This window comes from Lonchura striata, chromosome 4, assembly GCF_046129695.1.
Source record: "Lonchura striata isolate bLonStr1 chromosome 4, bLonStr1.mat, whole genome shotgun sequence".
Classification (NCBI taxonomy): domain Eukaryota; kingdom Metazoa; phylum Chordata; class Aves; order Passeriformes; family Estrildidae; genus Lonchura; species Lonchura striata.
The window spans coordinates 15,944,446-15,970,492 of record NC_134606.1 but is presented as its reverse complement, the minus strand read 5'-3'; the positions used below and the strand labels follow the sequence as shown (position 1 = coordinate 15,970,492).

Genomic DNA, 26,047 nt, shown 5'->3' with positions numbered 1-26,047 from the left:
CCAGTTTAAAATACAAGTTCCTTAGGAAGCTGCATTTGCCATCAGTAGCGAGACGTGCGTGTCGAGGAACGGCGTTGGCTGCCCCGGCTCCGAAAGGACCCCGCTGTGACGCGGCTGTCGCGGCATTTCCATGCAAGTGCACGGCTCAGCCCATGGCTGCTGAGTGAGCACGGCTTCACCCGCTGTCCTCTGCCACTCCTGACCCTTCCTACACGCTTACAACTTCAGAGCTGCAAAGTAACAACTGGATACTACTTTAAAAACAGACCACACTGACCTTAGATTTCAGTTTTTGCTCCTTCTGTACTTAAATACACCTTTCCTTACCAGATCTTATTTTGTACCACAAATATTTTTATGCTTTTCTAAAAGCATATCCCTGATTCTATATAACAAGGTCAGCATCAGTAGATTTTCATGTGATATCAGTTACTCAGTTGTACCAGTTTGATATTGTTTAATAAAGTGGGCACACATCTGCAGGAAGCAGAATTCCCAATTAAGGCCAACTCTATTTTACATTAACATGCATAGTAAATACATGCATCTGCTGACCAGATTTTACTGTTATAAAAACCTTATAAAAATGAAGAAAGCAAGTGGTATAAAAGTAGGTACATTCAAAATTGCTGCCATCACAAGCAACCACTCCCTGCTACCATTAAATATCAAAACAGATTTAACTATGGAATACTTAGCACCAACAGCAATTTTTACTTGCAGGTAAGATGCATTCTTTTCTATAAAGTAAAAGAAAAAACATGCAAGTTTCATTCAGGTAATATTTTAATTCATTTTTATTACAGGAAATACAAGAAATACAAGCATCTATTAAAAAAAACTAACATAGAAAAGTAGAATTATAAATGATTCCTATAAAAGGAGTAAATATGACTAGCAATAAAAAAATCTTATTTTCAAGTCTGATGTTAACTACCAGTGCTGATAAAGGCACTTTCTGCTCGTCTTCATTCATCTGTTTCCTCATTCAACAGTTTTGAAAGATTCATTCGGGTTTTCTCCAGTGCCAAAGTTTTTGCTCGTCTTTGAGGCCTTGAACTTGACACTGGGACTGGTTCTGCAATTCTATCACAACTGAAACATAGATTGTTTAAGAGTTAGGTAAAAAAGCCTAAGAAAACTGTAGAGCTTTTATAGAACAAACTTCAAACATGGTCTTAAAGAGCAAAAATACTTCTTAACAATTAAACACTTTTTATTTTTGGAGAATATAGTGGTGTTTTCAAGTGATATAGCAGTATCAATAAAGATAACCAAGTGGTAAGGAGTTATTAGATGAAATCAAATTCCCCCAAAATAGATGGAATCAAAGCAAACACACCAAATAGGCAAATGGGAGAGACTGACCCTGGTCACAATAAAATGGACCGCTTGCTTAAGAAAGAGTTGAACACAGGTGAAAAGTACAAAGATAATGTTTTAATGCTTATATCTTGCAATATCATAAGGGAAGAAATCTATTGTCTATATTCACTTCTCAAGCAACAAACTGTGATGGGGGGAAAAAGAATTTAAATTTTAAAAACCTATACTTCCACAGAACAGATTAAGAAAGCCAGAAAAAACTAACTGGAGGAAGAGCAATAATGTAAACCAAAAATCTGAATTTTTTCAGCTAGAATAACTGTTGACTCAACACACAAAATTTATGTTAAACAAATATACGGACTTCTTGGCAGAACCTGCCACTATTTCAAAAGTGCCAGTTTGAAGAAATTTTTTTCCTTAAATATTTATCAGTGTTTTCAGAACAGAGGGTATCAAAACATACATGTTTGAGACAAAAACATTTTAATTTCCTTGCCAGAACAGACATCATTGTTTTGATGGTGGGGACACAAGGATTTACCTTTCAAGACCACGTTTTACACTTGCACCAGTTTTTCTTCTGCTCACAGTCCTCACTTCTGACGCTTTCCGCTGTCCTAAGTATAAGCAAAAGTCTTTTTTTGTATCTTGATACCATTTATTTTCTTAAACTAGTTTTGTACCTACTTTTCCTCAGTGTTTGATATTGCATTGAAACAGAAATACGCTGTTTCTTCTCCCAGAAACACCTGTACATTACTGTCAGTGGTTGTGGCTGTGCAAGCCTGTAGTCAGTCCTTTTTTCTTTTCTGAAATCTGTGTTACTGGCAGAGGCTAACAGCACGAAAATTTCCAAAGAACAAACTACTTTAATCTTTTAACAAATACAACTGTAAATCTACAACAGAGTATAAAAGGCTTTCCCATCTATACATTCACAAAAAGTTAGCATGAAATTATTTTATTAAAAACAACGAATATTGTAGCCACAGTACCTTTGCCAGTTTTGTTTCTTGTAGATCTTAATTTTGCAGTTTCTTTAACTTCATTAACTGGAGTATGAAGAGCATCTTTATTATTTTCTGTTAAACAGAATAACACACACAAAACTCATAAATTGAAACTTGATTATCTTAAATACCAGTATATCAAATTTTGGCTTCAAATTTGGCTTTGAAATTCAAAAAATTCAAATTTTTAATTTCACATAAAAAAGCCAGACAGTTGAACCCCAGTTTTTCTTTAAACCAAAAACTAGCTAATAAAGCTGACAGGAAGTTGAAAATGTCACTCAGCTCTAACTCCATCCCAGCAAAGGTCAATAATACATAAACTATTCCTGACAACTGTTTAGCTCCTTCCACTGTGTTGGAAGCTGAGCAAGCTGGACAGAGGATCAGCTTGTCTGAACAGAGACCTCCTTGTGGAGCTCAAGAGAAAAAAGGAACTGCAGGATCTCTGACAGCAAGATCAGGCTTTGCCGGAAAATGGCAGAGCTGAGGTTCATACATGTGGGGAGAAGGCACCAAAGGCCGAAGTTCAATTACTGTTGAAACTGGTCAGTGTTTTGTGATATAGTAAAGAAGGACTTTTGAAGAAAAAGCAGGAGAAATTCCAAACAAAACACTGGATGAACACTTGCTGAAGATGGACAGTCACCTGACTAACAGGACTAGAGAAAAAAGCAGAGCAATTCAGTGCTTTATTTGCTTGATTCTTTAATATTACTGATGCACCTCAGGCTGCCCAGTCCCCCGAATCAGAAGACCATGAGCATGGGCATGATGATTTTCCATTTGAGGACACTGATATTGTAAGGGACCAGCTCCAACAGCTGAATGTCTGTAAGCTGAGCATGAGCCAGCAGTGACATCCTGGCTGGCACCAGAGACTTCATGGCCAGCAGGTCCAGGGCAGTGACCATTCCCCTGTACTCAGCACTGATGAGGCCACACCTCAAATCCCACGGTCAGTTCTGGGCCCCTCACTGCAAGAAGGACATTGAGGTGCTGCAGTGAGTCTGGAGAAGGGCAGTGGAGCTGGGGAAGGGTCTGGAGCACGAGTGATATGGGGAGTAGCTGAGGGAGCTGGAGGTGCCTCCCAAGTCCTATTACTTCTTATTTGCATCTGAACAATTCATTGAATTGTACACGTGCTACTGTACTACACCCCTGCTGAATTACCTTCTTCATTGGGAGCAGCATTTTCAGACAATGTGATGTGTCTTTCCTGTGTGCTTTCAGAGAGACCCATTTCCTCAGTTCTTGCAGAGTGGTTTTTGCCCACATTAGGATCCTTGCTCAATTTCAGTTGGATCTTCTCAATAGCTCTTTGACATGGCTTATCTTCCACTTTCTGGAGAGCACACATTTAATGTTAAATGCTACTTAAATTTACAGCTATTTATTTTATCAATAAAATTTGCCTACTAATAGGATTAGGTGAAATTACTGCACAAAGGATACAATGTGTGATATGAAAGTGACCAGTCAAGCTAAATGGAGAAAAACTCTCCATCAATACAAGGCACTAAATTTCCTTTTTTTCAATATCTTTTTTAAAAGATAACCTGATTTTTTTTTAAATAAAACCTGAAAAAAATTAAAGTAACTGGACACAGAGTACAGCTACCACTAGATGATATGCCCATTGTGGATTCAGCATTCTTACCAACATTTCTATATACTATTTTGTTCTATATGTGCCACACTTCCAAATTTCATTTTCCATATTAATAAAAGCAGCAAATCCTTGTAATCCTCTCCTACTTCATCTTAAATCAAGCATCCTTGTGATGCTGCCTAATGATCTTCCTATTATAGCATAAGTTTAGCTGTAAAATTTCAACTGTTAATAATTAACTGAAGATAAGCTGCAAAACTGCAAGACTCAATACTGAATTTTATTTTAACTTAAAAAAAAATAACTACACCACAGTTATCAAAAGAACTTGCTGTACTGCAAATGTATTAAGTCGGGCACACTGTTTCAAGCTGCTTATACTGTCTTTGGTTTATGCAGTGATATCAACTCAGATATTGTAAATTATTTAAAAATTAATTTTCAAAACTGGTTAGAAGATAAAGTCCAGTCATATGGTGATAGTAAAGAAAAGATCAATTTTTAAAGGTATCAGAATATTAGACTCCTAATGATTAAAAAACTAAGAACCATGTGTACTACCTCTTGAATCTCATTGAGCAACACCAGAAGATTCTCTGTAGAAGAACTACTGAGTTCTAGACAATTTAAAGCTTTTGCATAAATACGGACATCTGGTGCAGTGGGATCTGCCAGAATTTCATTGCAAATTTTCATGGCTAAAGTATCATGCACTGTTAACTCCTGCAAAGGAAAGAAATTAGGTATTAGTAATTTTGCTGGGAACTATTTACAAAAGACTAAGCAGTGAGAACAATCTGATTTAAACAGTTGGCTAATTTTACACAGCAAATATCTTCCTAAAATGCACTACTTCCAGTAGATTCACCAACTGATTTTTATAAATATCTTCCACAATATAAACAATTAGCCACATGCAAGTTCCTACTAGCATTTTTTAATTATAAGACAGAGGGGAAATTTGGGATAGGGCAGGGAAAAAAAGGGAAGGAAAAGGGGGAGGAAAGTGTCAAGCTAAAAGACTTCATTAGCTGAACAGGCACTCATTTAATCCAACTGCTGACACCTGGAAACCCAGAGAGACCCTGACAGACAACAGTAAACTAAGGGGGAGTAAGTAGTTCTTAATCTGACACAAGTACTACTTTCCTACACTTTAACTCATTGTACCTGGTAGTCCTGAAACTTCTTGGACTGAAGGTTCAGTCCACTTTGTCTGGTCAGGTCCACAAACAGTTCAGAAACATTACTGATATCTACTTCAGCCAAAGGTGATGTTGCAGGAGCATTTAAGAGTGTTTGCAGAGTTGGAAGATAAGCTTCTTCAAAGCACTCCTGGTTAGACCTGTTTCAATGAAGTCAAATATTAGTAGCAAAATAAGACAAAATTAAGTTTTCTCTTCCATGATGAAAGTTCACTGACCTGGTACATCAATCAAAGCAAAGTGAGAGCAGCTAAACTTGGAAGTAACAGCCAGAAAGATGAAGACATTAAAACTGCTTCATAGTACCATTTGAAACTTTAGCACATGGTATTTCAAGCAAGTTTTAAGTAACACTTCCTTCCTCTGAAGAATTTGAACATTCATCGTTACTACTGAAAGCTCATCTGATATATACAGACATGTTCTATCTTGAAGGACAAGAAAAAAAAATCCATAAATACATTTCTCTAATTTATTTTCATAGATTAATCTTGTTTTCTGCTCATTCCTCCTTTCTGCTAGCATTTTTCTTTGGGGGCACTTCTCATTGTGTAAGAAAGCAAGGAAACCTGGTAAAAGTACAGTGGTTAACAGGATTTTTGGAAGAAATACTTGTGATTTTTTTCTCAGAAGAGTACATAAGTCTTGCCAAGCAAGCCTAAAAATCATGTTTCACTTGGTTGTGCAAGTTGTCAAAGTGTGGCTCCACAAGACTTGTCAAAACAATTTAACAAGTAAGATGTCAAAAAGTACAAGGTACAGTTGAAATGAAGCCTTTACTCTTGCTGATATTTATATTAACTTCCTATTTTAACCCAAATAACTACAGGAGAAAACCAAGAAAGCAAGTAATTTTTAAAAAAGCATATTATTTGATGCTGGATTATGGAACCAAACCATCTGCCAAAAAACCTTTTTGAGCACTACAATTGGCTACAAAAGAACCAAAGCAGGAACTCTCCCTTTCAGCAGCTTTAAGGCTTTATACTGGATCAAGCATTACTGAAGTATCATTCAGACTATTCCTTGTAAATGAAAAAAAACCAACATCTCTAATAACACACAGGCACAAGGCAGAAGCTTCTCCTCTTATGCTGCCTAGGAGCTTAATAAACTATAGAAGACAGTCCATGAATAAGAATTGTCCCTATTCTAGCATCTCATATCACCCTTCTAACGTTACAAATAATTTTAAAAGTCAGGATAAAAATTTCTTCCTCAGAGTTCAAATATTTCATTTCAAAAAGTAAGCCTCTTGATTGTATCTGTGACCAGGTGGAAAGATTAACAGAGCAGCAACCAGAAACAAATGGAATTTTAAAATTCAGTGAGAGATTAGTATCAAATCTAGGTATGAGCCTCCACCAAATCTCATTTATTACCCATGAATGGCAACTTTGCAGACAAGTTCTGAATTACACCTGGTATTTAATAATTCACTTCTAATAATAGAGTATCTGTCACTGAAGAAAGTAAATTACTCAATTTATAATAGACCATTTATGATCCAGGATGCAGACAATATTTTGAGACAGAAAATAAGTAAGATTTCCTAACTAAACAGATTCTAATCATGAGCAAGATTAAGACATAGGATTTTTTTCTCCACAGATTTTTCAGATTTTTGCTCAACACATACACCACGTATTTTTTTCAAGAACACAATCATCTATGAGGTGCCAGAAGAAACTGCCTCATCTACAAACAACTTGGAAATACATGGGATTACTCAGGTGGGCAATCACTAGAACTCATAAAAAAAAGAATGAGATTCACAGCATCAGAAGATGACAATCACAAGTAAAAGATTATCAATGTTAAAAGCTTAAATTCATTACTCATTATCAGAGATACTGGAAACATATAAAATCAATTTTCTCTTACTTTCATAAGAATTTGAGTAGGGAAACCCCCATTCTATAGGACACTGGGTATTTTTCTTTGGCTTTTTTCTGACAACAGCAAATATCACATTGCTTAGGGCCTTTTTCCTCTTCAAGACAACTCCCCTTTGTACTACTCCTCTTAATGTGGTAACATATAGGTCACAAAAATTTAATTCAATTTGGTTTGAAAAATAGATAAGGTAACATAATACACCTAAAAGAAAACTTCACTATACAAAAGCAGATAAATACTTAGTTTGTTCTCACTTGGTAAAACCACTAGCAGCTACTAAAAAGTAAGCTTTCAGCAGCAGGTAAAAGGAGATGAGAATTGCTATTTAAGCTCTTATTCCCTTCCATAAGCTCTCAACCTCTTTCGTCCACCACCAAAATAAACAGGAGATTTGAATATGCTGTGAATTTAAATTGGACTATTCCTTGGTTCAAAAACAAACCCCAAACCACAACCCAGCAGCCTGCTGCTTTGATAACTGCTGGGCACTGATTATTTTCTTTTGAAGCATTCCTGTTAGCTGCTTCTTAGTGACACTTCAAAGCCTACCTGTAGTGCTCAACATAAATAAGTAAAGCACATATTTTTAAATTAATTTTATTCAATCTCTTTGAGAGGAGTTTCAACTGTGGGCTTAGGAAAGGAAAAAAAACATGGGAAACTACAAGTTAACAGGGAATTAATGGGAAGTCTTCAGAATGGTCACAGGTTGAGATTATGTACTTTCAAAAGCAATAGGCATACGAGGCTGAATTAGATGTCTAAATCTAACTTGCATTTGTGCCATTTGTAATAGAGCAAGACCAAGAAAAGGTTCCTAAAGCTGCCAGATGAATGTATATTGTCATATAACAAATTACAAAGAGCATTACCTATTTGCATAAGCAAATAAAGGGAAGAAAACTCCCAGACAGTGTCGGAGCCGAGTATCTTCTTCAGTCATGGGATTATACCACAGTAAAACAAGACGAGAAAGGAGCTTGGCACTGATCAGCCTCCCAGAGAACATCAGTTTGGCAATGCCTTCTGCAGCTTCTGTCCTAAGTTCTGAATACTGAAAAAGAGCTCATCATAAACACAATACACCAACCATAATGTTTTTCACTAATACTTTACTGTAATAGCCTATATCCTATCCTAGCAATCACTTCTCTACATTCACGTATTTCCACCTGCAAATAGAATGCAAAACTACTCACGGGTAATCTTAGCTTGCACCAGTGACAAACTTGTCATTTTCTGGGACAGGTATTTGAATATTAGACCATTAATTTCAATTCATATCACATACTATTCCCAGGCAACCTAATGAGATGATAAGCCATCTGCAAAAATAATTCCAAAACAAAACTAAGGCAAATTTTATAATATTTCTTACCTCGCTGTCTAAGAAACCAGAAAGAAGCTTCAGAAGGCTGTGAACTGTGGCAGTCTCCTCTTCTTCCTCTACTGTTTCACTTTCATCCTCACCATTTTCTGTTCTAATGTGTGCATTTCCACTTTGAGAGTCATTGCCTCTTCTGGTTTTAAAAGGCTCAATTCCAAACAGCATTAGTTGATCGAAGATTGCCTTTAAAGCACTGAGCTTTATCTTTATGTTATCTATTTGTAAAACCTAGGTTTAATATGGAAAACAAATATATCATCTTCCAGTAGACCACCAATCTTGAGATTAAGCATAGTAAGATTTTTCCTTGAATAAGATGAATCATTTTGGGAAATTTTTTATAATACTTGAACCAATTTGCAAACTTTAGGAAGGTGTGATACAAATTTAAACCTGAATTTATAATACCATCTGGGAAATAATTTATCAAGTCAACTATGCAATTTGCACTACATAAAATCAAATTATTTTCACTTATGGAGTGAATATCCATGAATGGGATGTAATTCTTATTGTTCAACCCATAAATAGACACTGGACAAACATAGTCTGATTGCCTGTGGCAGCTGCGGAGTGTTAGGCATTACAAAAATATAGCTAAATAAAGTACAGTTCAATTAAAATCACAGTATGTAAAAAGACAACAGGAACCAAGTGAGTAATAAAAGTCAAAGTTACATAGGTTATTGTATGTATTATCATGGAAATAACATGCAAGTAAAACCATGCATCATGGGTTAGCCCAGAGATTCTACATCTGTTTAGCCCAACACCCTACTTCTGCTAGCAGCCTACAGAGAGATTGTGGGATTTAGTACCTGCAGAAAGATTACTTAACTCAAAAATTTAAATTACTAAAGTAACTGAAATCCTCTAGAAACAAACTTTTTTTTTTAATGTGACATACTGAAAGGCAAGCTAAAAACAATGTAACAAAATGTTACTTTTTTAGGAACGTTCTCCTACCGTGACTGACAACACTACTATCTTACCAGAGCCAAGCGTATCAGTTCAAGTCTTGCTGTCATTTCTCCAGCGTCTGCCTGAACACACTCTTAGAAGAGCACAGTGGCCACCCACACTTCCCTCAAAGCCAGAGTCAATAAGTGTCATATTTGATATAATTAGCTTGGTATCACAAGGATGGGAACTGTGGATATTACAGCATCCAACATGCTCCATATCCACAGATGTTTGGCCATGCTATTATTTGTTGGTTTGAATATTGCTTTATACTCTAGTTAACAACTCTTCCTTAATCCTTAATATAAGCATATTAATTATTCAGAATTTAAATCAGACACCGAATATCACAGGGAAGTATACAACAGAAATGTGAAAACCATCAGACACATTTTCAGTTTGGTTTCCCAAGGAAGGCTTAGCGAATTCTACAGTTTCTCTTTCCAGTACTGAGTAACAAATACATAACAGATTTCGCCCAGATTTGGAAGAGAATATGAGACCTTAAAGATATGGAACTCCTAGAAAATTTTAAGACAACAGGTGACCTTACAAAGGTAAAACATGCTACTACCAAAACAAACTGAATCTTATTAGACATCAGAAAAAATCTACAGGAAACCACACTCCCCAGATCTTCAGAAAGTCAGGAATTACTGGTTCTCAAAGAACATTACTATCTATGATAGCTTGTTATAGATACAAGACTAGATTTATTTGCTAAGTCATAAAGACCATTTCATTTTCATATTCATAAAGACCATATTCATTTTCATATATTTACCATTTTCATATATTTTACCTGTAACAGCAATGGAAGCTGTTGTTGGGCAAATTCTTTGTCCTGAAGGGTACAGCAACCCAAACACAGAACTGCCATATTTCTCACAGCTGGGTGGACATTAGTTACACCTGGAAGTATCTGAAAACAATAATATTAAACTTTATAATAACTTTATAAGACAAAATACATAAACTGAAAATAAAACTCTGACTACTAAAATATGCTTACCCTGAAATTAAAATAATTTATTTTGATACAGGATTGGAAAATGGCACCTACCAAATACTCTGTTTATCTAGGTATAAACAGAAGCGGATTGAATGTTGTTTGAAATCAGAAACAAAATAATAAGCATTTTTCTTTGTGTTTTTAATAGATACTTGTTTTCAAACAAAATGGAGTTGATCACTCTGGGAAACAAAAAAACCAACACACAACAGCAAGCCTACACATTTCTGCATAAAATACATTAACATTCTTGCAGAGAAACAATACCCAGTTCCAAGGTATGAAATACAGATGCCACTTTGATGTACTTGAAATGGTTTTGAGAAGACAATTGTAAAAATCCACACAAAAGTAAAAACAGACTAGATACAGTATGAACAATGCAATGGCATCTTTTAATATTTGTGCATTTACTAAGGGTTAAAGTTACTTTGTATTCCTACATACCAGAGATTGAATGATTTCATTAATAGTTGGACTGATTCCTTTAGAAAGAGACATGATCTTCAGAACCTCATAGCACATCATCAGACACTTCAAAAGTGTTTCAGGATCATTCTTCAAGTTGGAAAAGAGAAAAACATTATTAATACAAATGGTGGCTATGATAAGAATGGGGCCATTAATCATAATTTGTCCCTACCCAAATAAACTTCTCCTGTTCTATACATTTGTTATGCAAGAATATTAATCATCATTTGCCTATAAGCTATGATCAAAAATAAATTCCTTTTTATGCTTTCAGTCAGTTAAGAGTAAAAAGAATAAGAACAAGACTGCAATTTGTTTTTTCTAGAGCATACCATCAGCTTCTATACAATTTATCTTTTGCTAGAGCATACTATTGACTTCTATAATTGCAGAAGACTACTAATACAATTTTGTATTTGAGACAAGGCCAAGCTACACTTTCTTTTAAAATTAAGAATAATTTTTAAAACATAACCAGCACTTAGGAATACAGGAAGGGAAGATACCTTCTCCACACGCATTTCTTTAATTTCAGTTTGCTCTGCAGTTTTTATCAGTTCATTTTTTGTGTTTTCCAACTCGGTTATTTTCTCTTTTAATACTGATGCTGTATTAAAATCCTGAAGAGTAATGCATTCTTCCAAAGCTTGTTTTGCTTCAAAAAGTTTCACTTTTATTTCAGCCAGCTGAAATATGAAGTAAAAAGAAAATTAACATAGTAACCTCTGTGGTATTAACCAGCAATACCCTATTGACACTAGCCAATATTAACCTACTATATAAAACTCTGGATGATTAAACTTAAAAATGTTTTTCTTATTAACTAAATTCTGCTCACCTTCAGCTCCCGCTTTCTTATTTCAGCAGCATCAATAGGCTGGTCAATTGTAACAATTGGCTCACGAACTTCTGATATAATTTCTGCAATCTATTGTTACAAACAATGTATTAGTGCCATTAACTGCAGTTCACGTATACTAAGCATTTAACTTTCCCAAATTTAAAATATTATCTTTCTGAAAAAGTATTCCACATCCATGCAGTTTCTCTTAGCAGCTCACTCCCTGTAAATAATCCTCAATCTGAGAACACATAATGTTACCATGAGCACATTTCAATCCCATTTTCTCCCATCCAGCTGGGTAAGCAAGGAATAAGAAGACTTTAAGTACCTGAGTTAATAGGAGGGAAATCTGAAAACTGGAAACCAACATCATCCTCACTTTGAATGTTTTTGTCAAACCACTTTGCATCTAATATGATAAAGTATTCTGGAACAGGCTAATGACACTTTCCTTGTCTGAGGACTGCATTTACAATACCAGTCACATCTTTAAACATAAAGGTCTCTAGGAAACCACAAAATGCAGCCATGCTTAAAACCAAAATAAGAACAAACAACAACAGCAAACCCCTCCACCAAAAAAAAGAAAAACAAAACAAAAAAAAAACCCAACAAAATAAAACAAGCAAACAAAAAACACACCACTAATGCAAAAAAAACCAAGGGGGAAGGAGACAATATTTAAATACTGATATTTCTTTTACAATGCTTCATAAAGGCTGTTTGATTTATGGGGAAGACAGAGACTAGAAAACAAGCTTTTACAATTACTTACAATTTGAATCCTTCTGTCCTCATCCTTAACAATACTGAGCAATCTTTCAACAAGCAGGGGTATAAGTACTGCTGAAGTTGAAGGTAAAATGAGAATCTTTTGTAAAACAACTAGCAGATGCTTTCTGGATTAGAAGAAAAAAAAACAAAAAAAAAAAACAAAAAATGTTTGCTTATTCAAGAAAACGGAAGACATAAGAGTTACTATCCTACCAATTTGGAGATATTGTGATGAAGACTTCATAATACAGTATGAAACTTTTCTCCATCACTACATTAACTGCCCAATGTATCTTCTTACTTAGCAGTGTTTGTCTTTTACTGATTTTACCTGTTTTCTCTTGATTAGAAAATGCTGAATTTTTTAATCGTACGTCCCTACTGTCCAAAGTCATACCAGCAGAAACAGTCAGTATCAATACTGCAGAATGCTTTCATGGAAATTAATTGACAAACTAAAAAAAAAAAAAAGAAAAAAAAAAAAAGAAAAAAAAAAAGAAAAATACAGCTTAAACTATCCTGCCAGTCTGGCACACATTCCCACATTCCACTGAGAGTTTGAAATTACTTCTGTGTTTATACTACCATAACTGCAAGTTTTCACAAAATGTCTGAGATGGTATGAATTTTCAAACTCGTTCACTCTTCGTACTTCACACCAAAAGGCTGTTCAAATTGTAAGAATGACAATTTAACCTGGCATCTAAGATATTTGTAGCCTTTTAGGCCTTAGCAGATTATAGCTTAAAAACACAAGAAACAGGCTTGCTACAAGTCATCTGTTGTGAAGCAGTATGCTTTTCTCTCTTTGCTTTTTACCTACTTTGTTCCAAATAAGCAGTTCTGTAATTTCATAATCTCAATAATACTTTATGGAAACAACTAAATTTGTTTCCCCTAACAAACTTCTGAATTAGAACTTACTATTCCATAAAAGTAAGCAAACAATATTTGGCACAACGCTGGGACCAGTTGCACTAAGGAGACTGCCTTCTATTCCAGCTAGCATTAGAACTGTATTTTGTCTGTTTGATCAGGTTCTTTTCCAAGCAGAGGTTCTATGCCTGTCCTCAGGCTTGAGTGTCTTAAGCTTAGTAACACAAATTTGATATTTAAGTTTACCTTCCTCCCTCTTCCATGGTATCCATGCAGCCTATGATCAGGATCAGTTGCTGGCCTATGAATTCTTTTGTCATCAGGTTTTCAAAACAATTAAAATCTTCTTTTTGCTCTTCACTGAGAATTGGCATATTTTGAAGATAACTGAATCCAAACAGAACAGATATAATTACATTCTGATTCACTGTTGGACAGTAATAAATAAGTAAATAAATAAAAACACTCCAAACAAATCCAACTATCCATGCCTGCCCCACCCCAATAAAAAAACACACCACTTTCTTGTCCTATATAAGCAGATTGTTATGTTAGGTACAAACCCTAAACATTAATGATAGTGTTTTTTTCATATATTATTTTTCGGGAAGTTATTTATACCAAATAATGTACAGTTTCAAAATAATGTACTTCATTTTAAAAAAATCCCTTTTGTGAATGTAATATATAGGAAACAAACTGTCAAGTAATGCTACATGTGATTTCAGTTCCGTAAAAATGCATAAAGGTAACATCTTAGGAACAATTGCAAAAGTGTACAGTGACTTCTTCATCTGATTAAATCTGTCATCACAGAATAATAATCTGTTATCAGATACATTCAGCCATACATACATTCATCAGATACATTTCAGCATGGAAAGTGTGATCAGTTTGTTCAATTTCTTTGTTTTTTTATCAAAACTTTTTCTATCAGTAGGAGTTATGCATGTTCAGAAAATCTGGAGTGAAACATCACGTACAAAATTCAGTATCACAAAATACAATTCAAATATTGACATGAACTGTGAAAAAGATAGGGTTTTTTTAATACCTCAGCTTTGTAGATACTTTTCATTAACAGCTTGTTATTTTTAGCAAATTTTTACAATTTCTTCAAATTTAGGACAAAAAAAAATTTGCATGTAACTACTGTTTAAGAAGATCTGAAATGAAAATTGTTTCTGATCATTTAATAATGTCACCTGCACCAGGTAACAGTGAATATGGAAATGCAGCTCACAATCCCACTTTTTTCTGAAGTACCAATTACTTGCATGTTCCTGCTTCTCCTAACAAACACCCTCACAGTGCACTGCACAACTGTACACTGTACACCGGAAGATTGAGTGAAAATCTTACCTGAAACAACAGCTCAATAGTTTAACTGTTGATACCATAAACAATTACTAGTAAACCTGATTAATTTTAGCCTCACCCTGAAGAGTAATGTAACAAAGGCACTTTGAGCAAGACTGGATGAAAATAGAACAAATGTTCTTTTGAAGAACAGCTTTTTTGGAAAATAAATGTTTCATGCACTGTTAAATGCATAATGAATGAATAAATTTATACCCACCAGACTAGATATATATTTCAAAACTAAGGAAGCACAGATGCTTAATTTATTAAAATTTATGAAACATGGTAACACATTCCACACTGAAAAGTAGCAATGACTTCTGCAATCACTACCAGTATACAACATCCAGTACAGTAAGAAAAGAATGTGCATATTTTTAATTGAAAACATCTATCAATACAATGCATTTTTTAGCAGATCTGATTCATTATTTCAGAAAGATTCACTGTTTTACAGGTACAACACCTCAGTGAAGATTTCCCATCATTATCCGTGCTCAGAAGCAAATTCTGTTCAAAATTTATGTTAAGACTAAAGAACCCCATGAAGACAAAAAAAAAAGAACAAAAAGACAAAAAATCCCCCAAACAAACCCAAGCAAAACACACACCCCATCAATAAAAAAAATTGCCATTCTTCGCTTAAGTAAGAACATTGCCTTAAAAAACATTCATTTCCAGTCTCCTGCGCCCTCCAGTTAAATAACTGTTCTGTAACTGGCTCGTTTTGCAGCTCTGTCACTGCCTTCAAACTTAAGTTTTTAGGAAGCAGGCCTGCCTCAGCAGGCAAAAGAGAAGGGAAGTTTCAATTCAAAAATTCTTCTCTTAGGCACAGTAGCAAAATTTGACTTTATTTTCAGACATGACAACAATGGGAGAAGTGTCAGTTTCTGCAAGCTCTAAAAAAATCTCTCAAAAATCTTTTCAAAAACCAAAGGTAAAATCCATGTTCAAGCACAATTTTGGGTTTGAAGGATACCTGAACACTTGAATAAAAGAAATATTCTAAAATTTTAAAAATATCTATTTTAGTGGTAAGAGATTTATTTTTAAATGCAATGTACCTCAATAAATAATCTGCATATAGAGCTGGTTCTGGCAACACCTGTTCTAGTAAAACTTCACCTTCTTCACCTTTTGATTTTAGATATTCACAAAGACATCTCCAATATAACACATTCTCAGCTGTTAAATCCTCCTGTGGAATCAGCTTTCTAAACAAAAATAAACAAAGCAATATGAAGAGATGAATAAAAGAGTAGAAAACAATAAATACGCTGAAGTATTAGAAAATAAGAAATAAATATTATTTCCAAAAATGCAAATAAAACACCATCAAAAGTATTTCCCACAGAAATAGAGATTGAGAAAAATAACTTTGTCTCTCTTGAGGACACAGAGCTCCACAAGCCATTCAGTAAATTGCCCTTCACAGTATTTTAACTCAAGGCTGTTCACACCAGTTTGCAGAAACATTCTGCCTTCAGACCTTCTAGAGCAACCAGCCAGGTACTTTATTAAACGTTGTTATCACTGCACAAGTCTGGAAAACTGAACACCATTAATCCACAAAAATGCAAAACTGCATTAAAATAATTTTCAGCTTCTATGAATTGTTTCTTCCATTCTTAATACAAAATCTTGAGACAACAATGGAGTAGCAATCATAGTATGTCAAATGCAAAATCTAATACAACTTTTTCCCTGCAACTCTGTAAGTTCATCATCATCTGCTATCATACATAGATCATCCATCATGAGACCCCCTACTCCTTTTTAGATCTATAGTATTTTTCATGCCAAGTATGGTAATTAATTTTTGTTTTTGAAGCAGAACATTAAGTTGTGCATTAATTCTACTTCAAAACAGAAGACAATATCACTGTGGTGGTACTTTTTTACTCCCTTGAATCCCATTTTACTTGTAAACTATCAACAATTTTGATTTTGCTTTAGATTGCTCACACACAAAACAAACAAAAACCCAGACAAAAACGCCCAAGATAACATTTAGATGAAAACTGCTCGTTTGTAAGGTTCTCATAAATCTGACAGGTCTTTATTTAAAAGTAAATTTAATAAACAGAAATCACTTTAAAAATCTAGCCATTTATCATTCTGATACTCCATCATTCAAACTCTACTCAAAACCTTCATACAAAAACAATCCTACTGTTTTCCATAAATTAACGTAAGCTTCATTACAAAATGAGTAATTTGACTTACTTTTCAAAATGTCATTGTCTAACAGATATGGTACTTAAAAAAATTCTCAGCCCAGTTTTTTAGAATGCAAGCTTCATTTTGCTCAGCATAAAAGTCAGACCAATCGGAATTAAATGATTTTGAAGAGTGGTAGGAGTCTAATCTCAGATGATAAAATTAAGTGACAAATTGTCACTGATTAAAAAGCAATAACCAAATCTTGCTCTGTATTATGGGAGGAAATGCACAGTATCATATGAAGGGCCTTGCATTCTGGTTAGTATCATGACATGTTTTGAAATCAGGAGATGCTGCATGCACTGCACTTGCATTCTGGTTAGTATCATGACATGTTTTGAAATCAGGAGATGCTGCATGCACTGCACTCCAAAGCTGTAGATGTGGGCCTGTCTGCTTTAGAAAGCATCAATAATAGTGAAATAACTTTCTTACACTGGAAACATGCCAGTATCTTAAGAGGTTAAAAGGAATTTAGTTTTATATTCTCATACAAAATACTCATCTTTTGGAAATGAAGAATGCTCTGCATACCTGCTATCAAGGTTTTTACAGTTCTGAACAATGTCATGAAGTGGAGATAATGAAAACATAGCATTTAGTACTGGGGTGGCCACTTCTGGGCAGTTTTCTATATCCAGTCTATGAAGCAATTCTAAAACATCCCCTTCAGTGAACTGTAACCAGGCTTGAAGTAGCTTCTTCTGCATTACCTCCTTTACAGCATCTAATAATACAGGAATTCAAATATCAAATATTAAACATATTTTCACAAAACATTTTTTCTATATTAGTCTTTTTGCAAAATAAGTTATTATACAGTTAAACTTAACTGTACATTACCTTAAATAAAGAAAAACCCTGTTGAGCAAGAACTACCTAGGGCACACCCTTTTTTCAAGGCAATGTAATTTTTCCTCTCACAGGGAATTAAAACAAAAAACTCTATCCAAAAAAACTTTTGCATTTAAAGACAGTATCTCAACTCAGAAATCCTACAAACCACAAACTCCTGTAGAAGAAATATTCAAAATCAGACTCACAGGATAGGTAAGACTGGGAGGGACAACAGTAGGTCATCTGGTCCAACTTCCCTGCACAAGCCATCCCAGAGCACATGGCACAGGGCTGCATCCAGACACTTTTTGAATATTTCCAGTGTGGGAGACTCCACAACCTCTCTAGGCAACCTGCTTCAGTGTTTGGTCACTTGCACAGTACAGAAATTCTTCCTCATATTCAGATAGAACATTCTGTGCATCAGTCTCTGCTCATTGCATCTTTTCCAATACTTGGCAGCACTGAGCAGAGCCTGGCTCCATCCTCCTGGCACCCTCCCTTCAGACACTGACAGACATGGATGAAGTCCCCTCCCAGTTTTCTCGAGGCTGAACAGGCCCAGCTCTCTCAGCTTGTCTTCGTAACAGGGATGCTCCAGCCCCAAATATTCTGAGTAAGCCTTATTACATACTTGCTCTATTTCAGCAATCAGCCACTTTTGGAGGCAGGTTACTACATGTGAATTGACATACAGAATTCTCATGCTATTTCAATTATGTGAATGGATTATGAAGTTTACATATGCTACTTTAAATCCCTACTCACCATTGCCACAAAAATCCAGTTCCTGGATCAACAGACTACCATTTTAATAATGAAAAAAGTATTTATGGGAACATCCAGAATGTATACATTATTAATGCATTCACCCAGACTTAAGCAGGGAAGTTGAAAGTCTAAGAGTCTGATGGAGGTAAAAACATAGTAACTAGGAAGGAAAACAATTTTACTCTTAGGCTCTTTCAGAAAACAATATGCAGTACAAGGGAAACAAAATACACACACACTAACAACATTCATCTTTCCTCTTATATGTAACTCATGATAATAAATACAGCACTTAAATATAGTTTAGAGTTCAAAATGTACTGTAAAAAGGCCTTGAAAAAGCTAAATTACAGTCCTAAGGATAAGAAGCCTCTCCAAGAAGGTGAAAAGCATAAACTAGTAGAATACAGTACAATGAGAGCTGAACTCACCCTGAAAAGCATAACAAAGCAAAATGTGGATTATGTATTCTAGACCTTTTCTAACTATAAGTCCTTGTTCTGAAGCCAATATAGAAAAACACCCAAAATTTTAATGTAGGTAACCTTGAATGAGCAGGTTTCTCTCTTGTTAGTTCAGGAGTTACCCAGATAAGCAAATTCAATAAAGATATTCAAGATTACAGGATTTACAATATTTGCAATATAGAATAGCCAATTTGGAATACAACCTATCTTACCAGGCAAAGAACATATGATATCAGTCAAACTATGTACCCTGGCAGATGTTTTCCCCTGTCATGTCAAGAAAAAGAAAAGTCCTCAATAGCTGGGATGTAAAATCATCCTAAGGAAGAGACAGACACTAAGAAAGTATCTGTCCTGGATCATAAAAGAAGACACTTCTTTCTGCTGAACACATCAATGTCATCAAGAAACAGGCCACATAGAAAGGCTGCACTTTCTCTTTAAGGGAATACAACAAATATTTGCTCCTGACAAGTGAAGGATCACATGAAAAATTGGGGAAAGTAGTTTCCTCCTCAGTTTGGAAAGATTACTAAAAGAAATGCATTCACCCTAAGAAGTATCTCTCAAGACCAAGGATTATTGGGGGAGTGGCAGCAGCCAGCAGACAAGGAGGAACTAGTTAGATAAAACAAAACTAGTGTATCAATAAGAAACAGTAATTCAGAACACGAGTTTTTCAGTGCTGGACTTCAGAAACAGAACATAGCAAACTTCTAGGCTAAACTTGTAGGCTACTACAGACCAATTCAGGATAGGAGAGGCAAAGTGACTAAAACTTCTTATACAGAAGGAGGTGGTCTTTCTAAGTGTAGTTCTACAAAGCATAAAAAAGGACTCAGCTGATTCTCTCTTCCTTTCCTGTCAAGAACAGAATAAGATCCCCAGCTAGCCAAAAACAATAGCAGATCAATAAAAATACATGCATGCATGGCACCTTAAGGAGATCTAGTTCCCAGTACTTCAGTCTTGTTTTGTAAGTGGATATCCACATAGATCATAATTTTCACAATTCCCAAGCAGCATATCATCACTCAGTAAGGGAACTTCTCAGAGTAAAATTCAGCTTAGTGCAGGCTTTCCAATCAAAGTAGGGGGATTACACATCAGCACTCAGTAAAACTAGTAGCTCCTATTGTGAAATTCATGCATACAATTGCTGCTGCTGAGGAAAAGAAAAAACCAAAACGATGTTCTATGTAGGCAGGGCAAAACTGTCTTGCTCAGATGCAGGTGATGTTTTGATCTTTTGGCAACACCACCCCACACAATTATGGGTACATTCTGAATGGCTCTTTCTATAGAGTGATACAGTACAAAAGACATTAAAAAGAATAAAGCTGCCCCATGGTGAAATGCATAAGGGTCAAAGATTCATTAAAAGAAAATTCAAGCTAGATAAACAAAAAAATAACCAGCTGAGAAGATTTCTCTCTGAGAGCACACAGGAAATATTTTCAAACTGATATTAATGTTCACATTTAAATTCTTTAATACATTTATTATTTACAAAAATATCTGTAATGTAACATTTCCAAATACACCAAATTAATTACATTTTTCTGATTCTGTGTTTAATTTTTTTTTTTAATTTTAATAGTATTTGGTCCTATTTTGAAGCTCATTGGCTTTCAGGTTTTTTGAAAGTGCAATTATTTTCTGGTTTGTTCACCATAGGGGCCTGGAAAAACAAAGCAGCAAGCAGATTTAATGTGTCTAAACACTTCCTGATACCTCTTCAAGCTCCTTATTATTGCTATCACAGCTTTTGCACATGTCACCCCAACAGATTAGAAAGTATTCTCTCTTAAACATTAGTATTAAGATGTTAAGAAACCCATGATCTCTTACCAGATCTGTCATTAAGTCCTTGTTCCAACAATTTAACTCTCTGTGCTATTGTCAGAGCTCTCATGTGAACTTTTTCTGCCAAAACCTTAAAAAAATATTAAGACATTAAAACACATTTCCACATGTGATAACAAACGATCCCATTACCTACCTATGGTTTTACACTTTGAGTTTTAACTATACCTCCACATAAATCTTAAATCAATAGAAATCTCTAATACCTATACCAACAGCACTGTACGAACCCATTAACTATCAGATCCTTGTGCATGGAGGAAAATGTAAAGTAAAATAAACAATAAAATTAACACATGGCTTAGAAGCTCATCAGCTCTGCTTGAATGCAACACCTGGACATGAAAACTATCCTCTCTCTTTAAAGTGTGAAGGGTAATGAATATCTACAACAAATTACAGAACTTGGTACTTTCCTTAAAAAGCCTAATGACACAGAGATTCCATTGAAAAACCAATCTAACCTAAAATAAAATAAGCAGAAGATGGTTCTGTGTGAAAAAAATGAACATTTTGTTTCAAGATCTCCCATAAGATGCCTACATAAGAAACAGACATGTTAGCATACTTTCTTACCTCTGCATGTAAACATGAGTAACGTTGATACTTCCTAAAATTACAATACCAAAACTATGTCATTTTTTACTACTGCTGTGGTCCTAACATCCACTATGTAATAACAGAGAAGCAAATTTGCTTCAGTAACATCACAAAATGCATCAAGAAAAAACAATAGACTACATACATAATTTATACTGTTACTACCTCATCTTCAACAAACGAATTCTACCACACAAGTAATTACTATCAAGCAAGTTCTACAGTCAAGTTCAGCAGTTTTAACTAGAAAACTAGTATTAAATCACCTCCCCCTCAACATTTTTGTAAATGAAAAGAAATTATTTAACTGTTCTTAGTGTTAAGTGAAATATAATAAAATATTTAAAGTCTTTTTCCTAAGTCAGCATTTGCAGTTAATGGTAAGTAATCCAATTTACCTCATATGCCAGCTTTCTGACAGCCTCCTTTACATCCATGGTGCGGCCTACAATTATTGGCAAAGTCCTTTCTGATGGAGCGATACATGACAGCACAGCACGTCTCACATCTGAGTTCGAATCATTTTCAAGCAACGTGCTGTAAACTGAAAATAAAATAGTCATAACAATGCTTTCATATGAGTTTGAAACAAAGAAAAACAGAAAATATTTAAAAAAAAACAATCAGCAGCTGTTACCAAAACCCCTCTCCTGCCCCTGCAGAGCTGATAATTTAGGACACGGTTCAGGGTCACAACTCCAAGATTTTATGGTAACTACATGCTGAACTATTATGTCAAAAGAAATAATGTTCGTAATCATAAGTAAGATCTATAGTTAATAACTCCAAAAATTGCTGCTCTAGATCCCACCCATAAATAACCACTTTGTCATTTACTAGCAGAAAAAAAACATTTCCAAATATTGGCTCTTTAAGACCTGTATTCACTAGTTGTACTTCTTCATTATCTTTTGTGATATCTTCTTTATCTTTTAGATCCTCAAATTTTCTTATAAATGGAAAATTTCAATCTCCATTAAGCCTACCAGAATTCTTACAGTAAATCCCTAACATCCCTCACACTCTTTTATTATACTTTTGAACCTTATTCAAAATCTAAAGCAACTATAAATTTAGTTTATCAGAGTATACATGAATTCATCTTGTTCTGTGAGACAATGATTTACTATGAAATTTATGTGCTCCTAAATAAGTAACCTATAAACAACACATAGAAAATAAAACTTAAACGAAGCTACCTTAACAACAGAAGACACCAATTAAGTAATTCTTCACAAAAGGCATTATGTAAAGATTAATCAAGGCACAATTTACATACCAACTCTGCTGGTACAAACTAGACTTTGTCTACCTTGAGGCAAAGGAAGTAGCAACTTAGTCAAGAATCATACAATACACAAAGAAACCCTCAAACATCATCAAGATCCCTGCATTACGAGATGGTGATCTCTTCTAGAAAACTGATCATAATTTCAGACAACAGTAGTTTTTCTCTGTTATCTCTACTCTTCTAAGAGTTTTGTACTAACTCAATTAACAGTACCAAAGGGTTCTTAGAGGGCAAGAACTGAACAAACACATATTATACCTCCACTCTAGTATACAACACATTTTCACAAGCCTATTTCTACAATCAGTTCACAGAGCCCAGTATGATTGTCCAAACAGATCTCTCCTAACAGTTGTCTTTTCCCCTTGAACACACATAGCATCTTCCATCTCCTCTAGCAAAGAGTTGCACAGTTTAAAACTTATTACAAGAATACCCTCAAACAACCATATATCCAATGCTCAAAAATAAAACCTTTAAAATACTGTAAAGTAAGGTAAATTAGACAAAAGAGAAAGACCAACACTACTTACTATTAACAACAGGGCAGTTTTCATCCTTAGGATCTTGAAGTCTTGACAGGGCCAAGACAGCTTGAATTCTCACACTTGGAAATTTATCTTTAAGTCTAATCAGCATAGCTTCATTAATTTTATCAAATAAGTCATCATCAATCTCAGCATTCTCTGGCATATTTCCCAAAATCTTATTAACAAGCTGACAGGTTCGAAACCTAACTGCATGGCTGTTTGCATTGTGAGACTTAGGGAAAGAAAAAAAAAAATATTCTTATCATCACACTTTTCTCATTTCCAACGTAAGGCTATTAATATGTACATCTAAGTGCCTAAAATTCTACAGAATAAATGAAATATGCACTTCTGTGTTTCAAAAGCTTTTCCAATTTAATTTTATTTTTAATCTCAAAAAGTCACAGAACTGAAAAGCAATTACAGCCCATTGCCTGGACCAGCATCTCTAGAAAATTGGCAGTACCTTCACAAAGGAAGCAGCACACTGACCATGGCATACAGCCTGCAGTGCATTAGCCAACTTATTGCTCTGCCTCCATAAAACATTAGAAGAAAAAAAAAACACATCAGCAACTATGATTAGTTATGTTAGGCCTGATCCATAACCTTTCCATGGCAAATCAACAGTTTAGGAAAATGTAATTCTATTTGTGTGCTTCTGCTGTTGGAACTGTATATCTTTCTATGTAATGTAGTAAGCAGAAAGGACTAATACACGTGCCAACCACAGTTGCATAGATCTTCTAATATTTTTGTTATCAAAGGGAGAGTATAAATTAATTTCCACCACACTCCTACAATTTCATGCTTACAAATATACCTATAGTAAAGCCTATAGTAACATATCAGATAGTCATATAAGAGAACTTTCATTTTTCTCAAAGGCCCATTTTGAAATCCAGTTGTTGAATTACTGTGTGTGATGTGGTGTATCTTTTTGTGCTGGGAGAATGGGGATGGTGTTACTTGTCAAGCACTAGCTTTGTTTTGCTTTCACTTTTTAAGTTCTAATTTCTAAGTATTGTCAAGTACCATCAAGTTTTCCCCATTGCAAAAAGTTTCCATTTTCTAAGTTAGAAATATTAGACATTTAAGAATATAGGTTAACTGTACCTCAAGCAGGAATTTAAACACATAATTCAGAAGTAAATTATCTTCTTCTCCCTCCTTACTACCATCTTCTGTCTCCACATGATAGAAAGAAGTAACAAATCCAGCTGCAAAATTGATCACTCGTTCCACTGCTGGTTCCCGCCTGTAGATTATCATAGCATACTTGAGGAAGTGAATGAATTTTTCACTAAAGCCTTCTTTATCATCCAACTGGGGAAAAAAAAAATCAAACCACAACAAAAGATAACTATCCGGTTCATCTTTCAAAGCTCTACTACAGAAAAATAAAGTAAGTGGGCTTACAATTGACAGCTTCCAATTGAATTTAAATTGTTAAAGGGTTACAGCCAGCGGCCGGGCCCGCTGTCGTGCCCTCCTCAGTGAGTGTTTTGCTGTAACTCCACAGCAGGCACATTATAACCTCGGGGTTCGTCCCGGCCGACAGATTTCAGGACGACAATCAACACCCCAGCATTATATCCATTCTATCCTGTGCCACACCCACATCTCGGGTATCCGAGCTCCTTCCCGCGGTATCACCAACACCGGCGGGCAGCTCTCACCGCCGCGTTCGCCGGGGACAACTGCGCAGAATAGTTCAGCGGCCTGACTTTGCAGCATTTGGGTGGCTTTATTTGGGGAGGGCTGGGGGTTTGTTTGTTAGCTTGTTTTTACGTCGCGGGCTCTCCTTAGGCACACTGGTGTCCGCTTTAGGGGAACACTGCGGAGGCGGCCCCTGCCCCTCGGGGGACCAGCGGAGCAGCCGCTGGGGCCCTCAGCTCCCCCCGCGCCGGGCCGCCCGAGGGCAGCCGTACCTGCGCATAAGTGCTCTTCAGAGCCACCACGAGCTTCGCGTGGTTCTGGTGAGGCTTCTGGGCCAGCTGAAAGGCTTCCTGGACCTGCAGCAGCTTCCTTTTGGCTCCCATGGCCGGGAGCGGCTGCGGGACCGACCCCTCACGGCCCCGCGCGCGCCGCCAACGGCCGCGGGCCCCGCGCGCGCGGCTTCAAACCCCGCGCGGGAGCGGCTGCTGATCTCGCGAGAAGCCGGGCGGGCGCGCGCCCGTGCCCGCGCGCTGGCGGCCGGGAGCGCGCGGAGCGGCGCCATTTCTGCAGTGCGAGAGCCGCCCCTGCAAGCCGGGAGCGAGCGCTGCCGCGTCCGCCGGGCCCCGGCGCCGAGGGCAGACTGCCTGGGCCCTCCGGGGATGGCGACCTTACCCAGCGCCCTGGACAGCCCGCTCACCTTTCTGTGAAGGTGCACCCTGTGAAAAATGCATATTTTATGATTGGCTTTTCGCAAATATTACAATGAATATTATATGTGTAATGTTAAAAGGTTATGCTGTATTAATTCTCTTAAGTAGTGTGTTAAAATAGAGAGTATGTATGTGGGGAGAGTTGGTTTTTTTTTTGGTTTTTTTTTTTGTGTTTTTTTTTTAGGAATGAGATACTCGCTTCAAAGAGCATCTAAATCTTCCAGAGGAAAAAAAAATATAGTTTTCTTATCAGAATAATTTCTTGAAGCCTTGCTCAGACTCAAAGATGCCTTGGGGATTAAAGTAAACAGTTAACATACAACAGACAAAGTTCTTGTTTTAAGTAGAA

General features: G+C 35.9%; 1 protein-coding gene across 1 annotated transcript; it reads right to left on the bottom strand.

The window, feature by feature from the left end:
• Nucleotides 1-768: 768 nt before the first annotated feature.
• Nucleotides 769-25,425, bottom strand: NCAPG (non-SMC condensin I complex subunit G). Its single transcript, XM_021554401.1, has 21 exons — nucleotides 25,261-25,425; nucleotides 24,446-24,655; nucleotides 23,333-23,561; nucleotides 21,907-22,052; nucleotides 20,894-20,978; nucleotides 17,502-17,694; nucleotides 15,809-15,958; nucleotides 13,629-13,769; nucleotides 12,508-12,631; nucleotides 11,727-11,816; nucleotides 11,395-11,574; nucleotides 10,865-10,975; nucleotides 10,208-10,327; nucleotides 8,434-8,670; nucleotides 7,928-8,109; nucleotides 5,122-5,296; nucleotides 4,513-4,674; nucleotides 3,513-3,684; nucleotides 2,325-2,411; nucleotides 1,871-1,946; nucleotides 769-1,095 (listed from the first exon to the last, which is right to left on the bottom strand). Exons 1-21 carry the CDS (start codon nucleotides 25,369-25,371, stop codon nucleotides 969-971), a joined length of 3,108 nt encoding a protein of 1,035 aa, XP_021410076.1. The 5' UTR covers nucleotides 25,372-25,425; the 3' UTR covers nucleotides 769-968.
• Nucleotides 25,426-26,047: the final 622 nt, after the last annotated feature.